The following is a 13,483-nucleotide window of genomic DNA, read 5'->3' as shown; positions in this document are numbered from 1 at the left end:
GCCAGAAGGCCCCTGGGCTATGCATCTAGAAATGGACACCAAGAGCCACTGTTCCCTTCCCTACTCCCTGCATGCATGGTGTCAGACTGTAGTGGCTCTAAGGGCAATTTTCTTCCTTTAGCTTTGCCACCAGGCTGACCTCATGCTAGGAAGAGTCACCTGTCAGCTTGGGATAGTGAACACTCAAACCCATGTAACTCCCAGAAGGGACTGACTAAGCTTCTCTGAGGTTAGGTGCACCCTGGAAGACAGGCTGGGACTCACCTCAAAGTTCATGGAGATGGGAGGCCGAGCCCACTTCTTCTTGTCATTGGTGGGCAGCAGTTCGATCTCCGCACTGATCTGGGATTCCTTCATTCCAGCCATTCGTTTTATCCTATCAGAGAAAGCCCAGAAGTGAGAAAGTGCCCAAGTTCATTGTCCCCTTTGCTACACATGCTCAGGGCAGACAGGAGCACTAAAGAGACTGCCCCTCCAAGCCCTACCCACCCCTAACATGCTCACTCACTTCCAGACGATGGCATTCTCACTGGCCTTGTACTTCGCCTTCCCTTTCATGCAGATGACTTGCACTCCACTGGTATTGAGGGGTGTTGGGATCCGGACCTGGAAAGCAGAGTCTGGTGAGCAGGGGCGAGGAGACTGCAGCCTGGGCACGCTGTGCAGTCTCACACTGTCTGTCCTGGACCCCTTGGCCTTCTCTCTCCTATCTTAGGGCCCAGAAAACATCACCTATCAACAGCATCCTAGGCTAGTCCTCCAGTTTCTTGCTTTGAAGTAAAGGTTCAAACACACTTCCATAATCCACAACAGACAGTAAGGAACAGGGCAGAGCCCTTCAGGCTGCAGGAAACCTGGCTAATGTTGGGCAGATGAGCTCAGGAAGGATGCCAGGCTGGCCATGGCATTGCACCAGGCTCTGGACAGCCCAGCCTTGCAGCAGTGAGCCTTTCCCAGACAGGAACTAACCTGCAAGGCCATCCTCAGCCTGTCTTACACAGCTCACAGCCTGCTGCCTGTCTGACATACCATCGGATCATGCAGACAGAAGAATATAAAATTTTATAGTGGCTGAGAGAGTAAGTGAACAGTTGCTGCAAGGAATGAGGCCCCTGCCAAGGTGGCTGTGCAAAAGAAAACAGCTTCTACCTTCCTACTCTATGGCAGCTCCCTTCCACAGCACAGCAACGTCACACAGCTGGTGGGACACTCAGTTCACTCTTTTAGCCCTGTACAAGCTTGAAGACTCATTTGTGAAGACTCCGCTGCAGGGGGCATAAACTAGTGGCATGACTGCCAGGCACAAGAGATGACAGGTTTTTATTATCTTACCTCTATCTTCTGGGCCAGCAAGGAAGGTTTGAAATTTGATTTGATCACCACCTTCACTTCCAACTTGGTCCGACCCACCTCCCGCACCAGTGGGATCACACGGAAGGGAAGGATAATGTCCTTAGTGGTTCGGTATCTGTAGGGATGGAAGCTACAGTGAACTCTGAGGAGAAGTTAATGCCCTTATGGTCTCAAATTGTATCACCTTCAAAAAGAGACAGTCTCTGCACACAGCAAACAGCTTAGAAACATCAGCCAAAAAAGGGAACCATCCCAGAAGGAAGCAGCAGTAGGATCTGTGCTGCCATAGGGCAGCAATGGTTTCTTGAGTCTCAAGTTTTATATCTCGTTCCTACCAATGGCCCTGTTCAAAGACACCAGTTTTAAATACTAAAAAAAACAGACAGAGCAAACACAGAAGGTAAGAAAACCCACACCCAACACTACGATTGTGGCAAAGAAAACTACGCAGCTGAGCTTCGCCCACATTTGTAACAGATGGATTTGTGGGACACCCTACAGATACCACTCTGAAAAGAAGGCAGTAAGTGTGTATTTTTTAAGTGCTCAAGGGCTGCAAGTCTGGCTGGGAGCAGCAACATTACTGTAGCAGCAAGCAGATGCCAACACCAGCCTGTTCACCCCCCTATCACAGTACCTCATGAGCTCAAATTCTCCATCTGGTGGAATGAAGCTTATGCTCCTCTCGGAATCAAACTTGCTGAGCCTCACGCACTGGTGGAAAGTGCAGTCATCGATGGCAATTGACTGTTTGCCGCTAAAAACACAAGACACGAGTTAAACAAGTGCAAATTGCAGCCCTGGTATCTTGGTGCAGTCACAGTCTGTCCAGGCAGAAACTACTCTACAGAGCATGTTGCCATCGCAGGTGTCCAGGAAATGGGGAGGCAGGGAGAGATGTAGGGGACAGCAGCCTCTTGGCTCAGACTTTCCTTGTTTCACCACCACAAAAAACATATTTCAGGAAGCTTGTTTGAAAGAATTCTCTCCCTCGTCTCCCCAAAGAGGAGAGAGCTTACAGGAGCACCCTTTTGCCATAGCCAGCAACACAATGCTTGGGTCTGCCTGCCAGCAGCACTCAGTACTGCAAAGACAGCTCTGCCAGCCCAAGTCTTCCCACAGCACAGTTCAAAAGAGAGAAAACACTTTCCTGTCCACAAAGCTATCCCACTGCCACACAGCCAGGAAATGCCAGGTTCAGGGTCTCCCTGTTCAGAAATCTCTTAACAGCTGTTCATTTCCACACTGCCAGCACGTGGTTTGATTCAGAACTGAATTGCCAAGACCACAATATTATGACATACAAGTCTGTATCTCTCCTAAAATCTACACAGATACCATCCATCTATCTAGGCACATCAGCCTAACCTGCCAGCACTGAACTTGGGCCGGGTACCAGTCTCTGAGAATACAGGTCCTGAGGCCAACCAAAACCCCTTGGCTACCGAGAGGGACCAGAAGATGTGAAGGCAGGAGTAACCGAAGAGGCAGCAGCGTAGCAATGTGATACCTAGGCTGCCTCAACTGCTGGAAGCAACAGGACAACCGTGCAAGTGTGCTGAGACAGTGTGAGCACTACAGGCAGGTTCAGCTGTCCTAGGAACCACCATCACCAGCTCAAAGGGGAAGCAGACTGACCCCAGGCTGACTGGCTGTCTACTTACACAGCCCAGTGGTGTGATTTGTGCTTCGCAAGCAGGAGTTAGTCTTTCCTAATCTGTTGACCAGATGACAGGCAATGTTAGCCAACTAGTTCCTGTTTCTTTGGAAAACTACTGGGAAAGCCCTGCTGCCTAGCACTGCTCCAAGTCTCAGGCAGCATTACTCAGGGTTGGCCTTGCCACATGCTAGATGCCAAAAACCAACTGGCAGCAGCTGTCCCTTTTGAACACCTCGTAACTAAATGCTTCTAGAGAGTAATATTTCCAAGCTCTTAACCACTGGATAATCACAGCTAGGGAGAACCACCTAGAAAGAATCCCTGTTCAACTTGCTTCTGTAACTCAAAAAAACCAGTACATTACAGGCAAAGGCACCCGGCACAGCAGCTTTGAGACAGCGTTACTGACTCTTCAGAGGCCCATGCAGTTGACATTTTCACTAGAGTAAATCCCCACAGGGCTCATCAGCCACCTCAGGCTCATTCATTTGACTAGCTCAATTCAGGTACAGGAAAGATGGCTTAAAGGTGACAGTGAAGTGATAGCTCTTGGCTTGGTTCTAAGAGAAAAGGCAAATAGCAGCTCAGCTCTGTTTACAGGAACCATCATGGAAAGTGTCTGAGATCCAAGTTACATGCACAAGTCACACAAAGCAAGAGACAGGGGGAGAGCAGAATGCACATACAGCTGAAGCAGATTATCTACCTTCCCAATTCACTGGGTGTCAGCAAAAAACAAAACAAACAACCAAGAGAAATACAGATGAGTTGCAAATTGTTAGCGAGAAGAAAGTGGAAGTCCTTTTGCTTTTATCTCTTCACCCCAAGCAGGAAGGCTGGAAAAGGCCTAAGAGCTGTTTTCAGCTTCCATGTGGGTACTGGCTGAGGCGCAGCTGGGAGGGAGGGAAGCTGAGCTCTCGGAAGGGATGTGCCTCCAACCCACATGGCCACTGACCACCTGTAAGCCACAGGAGGGGCTTACCCACTGCTAGTATGTCACCTGTTCTACTTTGTGGGAACAGTCCAGGCAGAGCAGTCAGAGGAGTTCCTTCACTGCTCCTTGGGAGCACTGCTACTGCTCTTATGATTCAGAGTCTCTGCACTGACTAGAACTGCCAGAGATACAGATTCTGGGAAAATCCATCTTGAGGAAGTGTTTCCAGCTGTAAGAACTCTACACTTAAGACTTTGTTTGGAAATACTTAAAGAGCTGTAGAGAAGCTCGGTATTGAGGCCCTCAGGCTAGTAGTTTGCACGACAACTGATCTACCCAAAGTTTTCAGTAACATCTGAAGGGAAGAAAAAAAAATGAGCTTTTTGTCTGTCAGATCAGAAAAGCTATTAAGGGTTGCCCTTTCATAAGTCCCTGGTGGCAAGTGGCCACCAGGTATAACACCTCTTTCTTACCTTTTCCCCGTTTCATCCGCAGTCCCTTTGCCCTGTTTTTCAATGACAATCTTGTCATTCATGCCAAACTTGCACTCTGGCATTCCACTGAGATAACTCTTCATCACCACTCTGCCAGAGACATGGGCACTCAAAACCTGACCTGGTTAGAAAAGATCACAGTTCAGAATACTTAAAAGAGTCCCCACTCCCAGACCTGGAGGGGGAGAAGGATGCTAGCTCAACACCTTCTACTTACCCTGTGGGGACATCAAGAGATTCACACTCTCCAGCACATCAAGAAAGAGCTCATTGCGACGGTATTTGATTCCTTCACGTCTCCATCCAATCTGTCCAGTCACCTGGCTGGTGATCTGGGACTGCTCTTCCTTAGTCTGAAGGGAAGAAATGACATCTTAGATCTCTAAATAAATTCAAATACTAAGAAACCTTGCTCTAAATGTAAGAGCAAACACTTGCCATGTATTACACATAAATGCTTTTGTCACTGAAGATACAGGTGCTGTCACACCTCACATGATTTGGTCATTCTCTGCTCAATATATCAAATTCTATGCCTAACCAAAAATTGGTCATAACAACAGCAGCAAAGTTTCTTCTGTTTTGTTACCTAGTCCATTAGGCTACATCAAGGTGCAGGGAGGCATGAGCTCCACCAATGGCACTCAAATCATGTCTCAGACTGTCACATCAATCCATGTTAAGCACAGAGGCAGCTTAACATGGATTGGTGTGGCAGTTCACACCCTTAGACAACATGAAATCCCAGGGCCACAAGAGAGCTAATCCCCAAGGCCTGTTTCTCAATGACTGCAGTCATTAGGGTTACATACCAACACTAACCTAGCATACATCGAACAGCACCCAGGCTCTACGTCTCCAAAAAGCACCAAGGGTTGTGTAGAGAGGCACAGAGAGGATTCCTACCTGATGCTACAGGTGGGGTCCAGTCACACGCAGAAAGTCAAGAAGTAGATGTATAGTAGCAAGCGCAGTGTAGACAGGGTTAACAGCAAGCAGGTCAGTAGCAAGAGAAGGGAGGAAGGGAGAAAGAAGCAGATTAGGCTTAAGGCTACCTGAGGACAGGAAAAAAGCAGGTCAGCTCTTTGTTAATTAGGTAGCTAATTAGCACAAATAAGATGAGGAGTTTTGGCCTTTAGCTCCCTGCAGGAAACCTAGCACCTCAGGCAGTGAAATGGCTTTTCAGACTTGGCCCATTACGGACAATACAAATACACGGTGGAGCAGAAGGAGTGACAGGCCAAATACCACTCCCAAAAACGTTCCTACGCAGAGCAGACTCATGTTGGCATTCCTAAAGCAAGCCTTGGATATTTACCATGGCACAGACACCCAGACTACGGGAAGTAGCAGGCACCTTAAGCCTGGGTCGTGTATAAAGTCGTATCCTTCTTATTTCTGCCCTTCCACCACAACAACTGCACAACACACAAGTGGGTTCTGCCACTGCAGCCTCGTGCTGGGCCCACAGGGGGGCACTACATGATCTCAGCTTCACACCAGCAGTGCCTTGGCTTCACACACGTTCTTGCCACAGACACGGTCATTTCCTAAGCAAGCAGAGACATTATCATATCATCTAAGAGACAGAGTTTTACACTCCCCTGGGAACTGCCTAGGTAAGTGCTCAATGCAGTACACAAAGTACCTCCCTTTTCTGTCCCACAGAAAAACTCCACCTCCTTAATTTGCCTTGTTCAATGCTTTGTTCAGGCTTAAGAAGAGCAGTAGATTTAATACTCAGTGGTCTGGCTTCCAAAAGGACACCAATCATGTGTAACTTTCTCATCTCCTGCAACAGCACCAGTACCATGACCCTCTACCAGCTACTATGCAAAGTGACTGGATGGAGATCACCCAGCAGCACGAGCATTCCCTACGGGAGGCACTGAAGACACCTGAGTCTGAGCCTTCTCAGGAGCTGGTGCTTCCCAGAGCTGGACAAACAAGTCAGCTAAAATGGTCCAAGAATACCCGCCTTGTGCTCAGTTGCCAGCCTGTCGACTAGGTTAGAGATAGCCAGCTACCAGCAAGTTTCCTGGCCTCTTGCAGCTGGTGGCAGCCCTCTTCTCATTTTAAAAAGTAACACTAGCATTTTAGCACTGAGTACATCTAAGGTTTGGACAACTTTTAGTTACAATGTTTCCCCAACTAACACTCCCAGAAAGCACTTGCAGAGGAAGAAAATTACAGTGTATATATCTAGTTAATAAAGTCTGCACAGATGGAGATAGGATCTGAAGGATGAAAACAAAACACAGAGCACAGCTCCACCTCGAGCTGTAAGAGCAAGTTTATCCTCTGCTGAAGGAAGATACCCGAACCAATGCCTTCCTCACTTCTGGTTCAAAACACCAGCACAGCCTGCAGTCCTGCCATTTGAGTAGTGGGCTACTTCATGTGCAGGGACTAGAAGTGAAACCATGTGCACACCAGTAACTTTTAAAACCTGTGTGGCAAATCACTCCATTCCCAGAGCACAGGGCAAGCAGTATCAGACGCACTTTCAAAGAAAATAAACCAGATCTTGTATTCCGAGATCACCTGCCCTGGAAAGACCACTGTAGCCATACAGGGTGGGCACTCAGAGCGCAGCAGTTCAGGATGCCTCAAATCTTTCACTGAGAATAAAGTAAAAAAGTTGGGTTTGTCAAGTCTGCCATAACTGGATTTTGGTCCTTACATTCCACAGGACACAAGCCCAAGGAAAGCACCATCAGGAACTAAGCAGAGACAAGGAACACAGATGGCAAGCCACCTAGTCCCAGATTTTGGTCCAAGGTACATGTGTGAAGCTGGCTCTAAGTCAATGAGCAGCTGAAGGTTTGATGTATCAGACAGCAGACAAGGAAACACGGCAAGTACTGTTTCCACTGTTGTCCTTGCCATACTGCACCTGCAATGGATTACTTCTGCTTTTTGAACTGGGCTGAAAAAAATTCCAACCCTGAGCAGAAGAACTGCTTGCTTATGTAAAGCTGAAATCCAAACTCCTCTTTGTAAGGAATGAAGGATGATGCTGTGGCCATGGTTTGCACAAAAGCAGCACAAGAGTTCGTTAAAACAGACAAAAGCAAAAAAAGACTGAGGGAAGGAAACGAGGGTGGTGGTTAGTTCTGAGTTTTCCTAGGAACAGGAGCTGACTCAGCCATCTTCAGTGCTGACTGCCCAAATTGTCAGACTGCAGAAGGCCAGAGAGATTTACGGTAGGGCTCGTGACGGGGATTCAGACCGGATGCACTCATATCTGGCCCTCTTGCAAAACAGTTTGCTGTTCTAGCAGGAAATAGGTTGCTCAGGGGCAGCTTCTCTCTCATCTCTTCTTGTGATGCAGCTAGTCTTGCTACTAGATTAAAACTTTAAGAAGGAGTTCTCAGTAAGTCAGTGCTGAGGAACTGAATTGAATCAGAGCTTCCAGAGACTTTGACCTCTGCTTATCCTAAACAAGAACGGTCACCGCGCAGGCTCTTGTTTGCTTCTGTTTGTACCTGGGGCTGAAACTTTACTGTGCCACAGACTGCTTCAGTACAGACTCCCAGCTTTTTTTTCCTGACTCACTGCTACCCAGGAGAGAGGACTGAGTTTTAAGCTAAGTCCTCATTATTGACTTCCATAGCTGTGTTAGATGGACAATAAGAACAATATTCCTCGGGGACACAAGAAACAGACTGTAAGTGTCCTTCGGATTCAGAGGTTGAGCATGAGCTTCCAAGATAGAAAGTCTAGTTTTGAGGGCTGTGTCCTGGAATAGGTTTAGAACTAGTTTAAACACAGTCACAAAACCAGCCAAACTTAAGTGTCTTTTTCCCAAGGTGCCCTTTATCTTCTGCCTCCACGTAAACTTTATTGCAAGGGTTAATACTATGCTAAATGCACAGCAGAGATTCTCATCTCTGACATGAAAATGCTCGGGCTGTACCGATGCTGATCTGCAAGGACGTTACAAGTAGAGACAGAGTAACATCAGCTTCCTGACGACAGCAAGATTCACAAGGCTGAAGAATACTTCATTATAAGGCAGGCACTAAAGCCTGACAGCTCAAAGCACTGAAGGCTGGTGGAGAACAGACCTGCTCAGTGAGATTCACACACAAAAGAGCTATTTCTGGCTCAGCAGGTAGATTTGTTTATCCTCTGTCAGGAGCTGACACAGAGCAGAGTCTGATGCCAGCAATCATTTACATGGGACAAGGGACTGGCATTATCCTAGCTCTGGGCCCTTGCTCCTTCATCCTACCATGTGCTAGGGAACATGAGGTCACACAGAGCAGGGACACCTCGAACAATGTGCCACTGAGCTACACCCCTGCCAGGGTGTTCTCAATCTACTCAGGCACCTTCCTTCAGTACAGGTCAAATGCTTAGATGGTAATTAAGACCATACTCTCTTGAACAGGCTTACAAAAAAATAACCAGCAGAGCAGAACCATACCCCAAATTCCCCTGATTACCTGACTTTTGATGCCTTGCTGAGTGATGAAAGTCTTCAGGGCACCTGTTTCAGAGTTCTGAGGATAGCCAAAGTCCAGGATTTCTACAGAAGGGTAAAGGAAGGTTAGTTCAGAGCTGCAAGGTATAAACACACAACTATGCTAACCATTCCTGTAAGGGGACAGCCAACTACTGCACAGGCACCACTTACACACTGACTTTCTGGATAAGTCGCTGTAGCATTCCTTACTAAGAGAAAAGAAACATTCTTGCTACATTGAGCCAGTGCAATAAGTTGAAGAGAAGGGGTGATGAAAAGCTGTCCAACTGATGAATTTGCTGATTTTTAAACACAACTGCACTTCAGGACTAAATATCAACTAGGCTAGCCATGTGCACGGGGCACACTGAGTTTTTTCAAAAACATCCAAGGGACAATAAGGAAGGTTAATCCAACAGCAGAGCAATCTATCTTTGCAGCATTTTTTCAGGTTTTGTTGTTCTTATGAAGATGTAATAACAACCAAAATCTGAAACAACAGCTGAGTAGTGGCACTGCGTGGGAGGGAAACATGATAACTACAGCCAGTTCACTTAACACCTACTGCCCTCAAAGAGGAAGAGAACAACCCTCAAGAGATCTAAAGGAGAGAGAAGACCACTAACATGACACTGAGCAACACCATACTGGGAGGTTTGATCTCACTGTTGCCTATAAGGAGACCAGCAGTGACTGACCAAAGAAGAGAAACTGAAGTCTCTTGGTCTGCCCTGAGAGAACAGAGAGAACATCACTGTGACCCCTGGTTAAGAATCCCAGGACACACATATGTGGTGCTTTGTCTGGAAAACAAATTGAAACATAACTAATACAAAGTGTTCATGCTATGTGAAACAGGGACAGCTCAAGGGCACCTCCACAGGCTGGCTGATATCACAAACAGCTGAAGGGACACTGTGTCATTAATCTGTAGTGTGATATGGAGCTGTTATCACTGGAGGAAGTAGGGCTGAGACAGAGCAGGTTGGGTTTGATTGATTTCCTTCTGTTCAGGAGTAAGCCCAAAAGGCAACTCACTAGGGGCAACCAATTGCAGCTTGGGGTGACTGCCACCGTACACTGCTAGAGCCACCTGGGCACTAGCCGGTCTTGGAGGTGCTACTGACAGTCCTCATTATATACCTCAGCGTAAGGACAGGCCAACATCTACGCAGGATCCCCTCAGAAGCTGGGCTCCAGTACCAGCTGCCTTAGTTATACAAGTGCACAGCTCCCAAAACTTCAGGAAAGTCAGCCACAATCAGCACAAGGCTATGGGCTTGAGGTGCCATCCACACTCGCAGTACAGATGGCATTAGAAAGCAGAACATGTAATTTTGAACTCCACCATACATGTTAAAAATACTTCAAGGATTATTACGACATCAAACTAAGCTAAGGATTTTAGAATGACCAAGTGCAATGTCCTGTGGCAGATAAGGGAAACGTCTCACCATCCAGCAGCTCATAGATCAGCACAAAGTTGTTCTTTATGTTCTCCTCACTGATCTTCCCAAAGTAGGCAGTCATCACGTCACACATCTTGTAAAGGAACTCGAACACCATGGCAGCGTTGACATTCTGCTTGGTGACAGCAGCCAGCCAGATGTTGGAGCGCTTGACATGGAAGAAACTTGTGCGGGCGATGTTGGTGACCGGCGAGCGCACCTGCTGCCGTGCGTGGATGACATTGACGCGGAAGGCGTCGACAGCATTCCGCCTACGAGACCACCACCAGAGGTAAGTCAGCACCCTGAGCGTGAACCCCAGCTGGCTGCACAGTTCTGCTTATGCGGGTACAGTCAGACACTGAACTACACACACCAAGCTCACCTAGAAAGGGTGCCTGGGGATGTCTCTAAGAGGGACAAGTCAAGACTCTGAGCAGAGTTAGACATCAAATTGTGAACAAACTAAAGGAGAGAGACTGCTACTGGTCTCTAGGGAGCTTTGGACTACAGTGTAACTGTAGTAAGGAGTCAGATGGCAACAGAACCTTTCCTTCAATTAATTTTGACAGCACTCGAAATTGATTGCCATAGCTGGGAACAAACACATTAGCAGCTTATGGCTCCAACAGTCCAGTTTTGACCAAATACCTAGTTACTGTCTATGCTGCATGCCCAGGTCTTCACACTCTTGCCCCTAAGCAAGCTGCAGTCTCCCAAGACATGTGTCAATGGCAGTTTCTTCCAGAAATACCAAGGAGGAAAAAAACAGAAAACCCTGTCCAAGTGACCCAACAGATGTCAGTGCCCAGGTACACCCCAAAAGGGAGCTTTAGTTCTCAGATCCACCTCACCTCCATACCCCACACACCCTGGAGAGCAGACTCAAAGCAGCAGCAGGATTAGGAACAACGCTGGCTTTCCAGTTACATGTCACCTCAAGCCTGTTTGGCTTCAGAACAGGTGTCCTGCACCAGGACTTAGGGTCCCCACAGTGCAACAGCACTGTGCCAGCAGCACTGCATGGTGCAAGACCATTTATAGTCAAGGGTTTTGCCCAGTGCTGAAAAGGTGCTGTGCAAGCTGCTGCCATCTTTGATCCAAACTGTCTATGCACTATCAACAGGGGAAAAAACACTCCTGGCTAAACAGGGATTCTGAGCAGCATTCTGGATGCCACCTCTTCACACTACAGCTTTCTTATCCGATAACTACAAATCAAGATAAACTTCCCAAATTAACTTAAAAGTCCACCAATCCTGAGAACATGGGAAGGAAGCCTAAGTGCTTTTTATGACAAGACCAAGACTTAAAGCAACAGTCTACACACCAAGCCAAGATTTATCTAGTCATGCTTTATTACTCACACTCTCAGACACCATAGAACAGGGGGTCTGACTGCAGCATCAAGGCCATGGTACTGATTATGCAGAACCATGTTTGAGAACAGATAGTAATATCATCCTTGCAAGCAAGGATACAGGCATACAAATGCTTGTAAGCACTGAGAGTTGTCAACAATCCAACAGACAGTTCCAAGTTTGAAAACAAAGGATATTCAAAGGAACATATGCTATCACAGCAGGTGTTTGCTCCTTGAAGGTCTGGGGACATATGCAGAAGTTTTATCAGTAAACACGCTCCCCATAAGCAAAATTCTGTCTTTCAAATACTTCTCAGATTATATTGCTCCAGAAGGTTTGCAAGTTTGAGTTAAATTAATATTTCATTTCTACTCAAGTTTTTCCATAAGAAAGTAATTTAATCTAATATAAAATAACAATATCTAAAAGCCCCAATCCTCCCTTCTGGTAAGCCTTGTAAGGAAAGTCCAGCTTGTTCTGGAGCATTAGCCCTCCCAGCCTTAAGTTCTAACCCACTAGATGAAGAACCAGAACCAGTAACCAGACTGGTGCACACTAGAGGAGAAGCCTCAGGTCAGGGAGGCTTTTCTAGCACACCAGGTGCCCACTGTGCAGTGCCAGTGGTGGTCTCTTACCTATTGCTACAGCAGCCAATGAGATGGGATGGACAGAAATGGCGCCAGCGGAGAAAGGAGGAGTGACAGCAACAAGAGAAAGGGTTAGAAACACACACACAAGGCACAATGAATCCAAAGAGATAAGAAGAGACCAAACAGCACCCCCTCCCCCTGCTCCTGGGCACAAAAGGCCAAGGTGGTATTGGATGGACAGTAACAAGCTACGGCAGCAATGAAGCCCTCGCAAGGTACAACGCTGACATGCCGTGGTCAGGCTGTCAGTGTGGACTGACTTGTTTGGCTGAATTTTAGGGCTAACTGGGCATTTATTCCAGATGAGCTGCACCTGTATCACATCAGTGATACCCAGTCTGCTCTGCTAATATAGGTAGCAGGCCTTGGAGAAGAAAAACTCCAAAGCCTCAGTCAGAGGCATCACCTGGGGACACAGCAGAGTATCAGGTATCTTCTTCCCAGTCTGCCTCAGAACAGGGCTACATGTCTGGGTGGGAATTTCTCTGACAGTACTTCTCATTTGAAGCTGTTTGGGTTGATGCTTTCTAGTTTGGTCCAGCCAACAGGAAATACAGCAAGTTTGATAGAGCTGGAGCACATCTGGAGAGACAGGGCACATCCTGTAGATTCAGACACTGCTCTATCCAGCTTGCACTTTTTCCTTAAGAATCAAGAGCCACGAAGCCGACGTGATGTATTAGAAGCTCAGAAACCAAAGTCTATTACATTTAAAGTGCATGCAGTTTATCACGTAAGCTGCTCAGTTCCAAATAGCTTAATTTTTATTACAGAGCTGCATTCTTAAATGCAGGTAGGTTCCCCAACGACTAAGTCACTGAAGAACAAGGCACTTGAAAATCACAGTAGAGCCCTCCATGGTACCCTGAATTAAATGCATGGTGTTTTGCCTCTTTTTTTAATAAAGCTGCTTATACATGCAGCCAGCTGCTATATGGACAGACACGCTACATGCAACAAAGCCATTCTAAGTTGCAAGCAAAGAAAGTTCAAGTTTTGTGGTACTTCTGCCTTTAATGAAGTCAGAAGAAGGATTTCCTCATTGTTTGTCACTTTGCTTATTACATCTGAGCCGGTATGTACTTCTTTTAGGCCCTTAAACAGTGCAA

General features: G+C 46.9%; 1 protein-coding gene across 12 annotated transcripts in view; it reads right to left on the bottom strand.

The window, feature by feature from the left end:
* Window positions 1–13,483, bottom strand: part of AP2M1 (adaptor related protein complex 2 subunit mu 1) — a 28,966-nt gene that overhangs the window by 1,183 nt on the left and 14,300 nt on the right. For 4 of the 12 annotated variants that reach the window (XM_027750996.2, XM_039377989.1, XM_027750998.2 and 1 more), the window contains exons 3-13: window positions 12,360–12,365; window positions 10,367–10,632; window positions 8,893–8,975; window positions 5,348–5,353; window positions 4,659–4,794; window positions 4,421–4,562; window positions 3,720–3,731; window positions 1,991–2,110; window positions 1,333–1,468; window positions 509–606; window positions 265–376 (exon numbers count right to left, since the gene is read on the bottom strand). In XM_027750996.2, the coding sequence (XP_027606797.1) occupies window positions 265–376; window positions 509–606; window positions 1,333–1,468; window positions 1,991–2,110; window positions 3,720–3,731; window positions 4,421–4,562; window positions 4,659–4,794; window positions 5,348–5,353; window positions 8,893–8,975; window positions 10,367–10,632; window positions 12,360–12,365 (1,117 nt within the window). The remainder of the gene's footprint in view (window positions 1–264; window positions 377–508; window positions 607–1,332; window positions 1,469–1,990; window positions 2,111–3,719; window positions 3,732–4,420; window positions 4,563–4,658; window positions 4,795–5,347; window positions 5,354–8,892; window positions 8,976–10,366; window positions 10,633–12,359; window positions 12,366–13,483) is intronic. The other 8 variants (XM_027751002.2, XM_039377990.1, XM_039377992.1 and 5 more) reach the window with 7 other exon arrangements.

The sequence above is a fragment of the Pipra filicauda genome, unplaced genomic scaffold (genome assembly GCF_003945595.2).
Source record: "Pipra filicauda isolate LSUMZ 115617 unplaced genomic scaffold, ASM394559v2 scaffold98_size3848907_pilon, whole genome shotgun sequence".
In the NCBI taxonomy this organism is placed as follows: domain Eukaryota; kingdom Metazoa; phylum Chordata; class Aves; order Passeriformes; family Pipridae; genus Pipra; species Pipra filicauda.
This window is presented reverse-complemented; position numbering and strand designations above follow the sequence as displayed.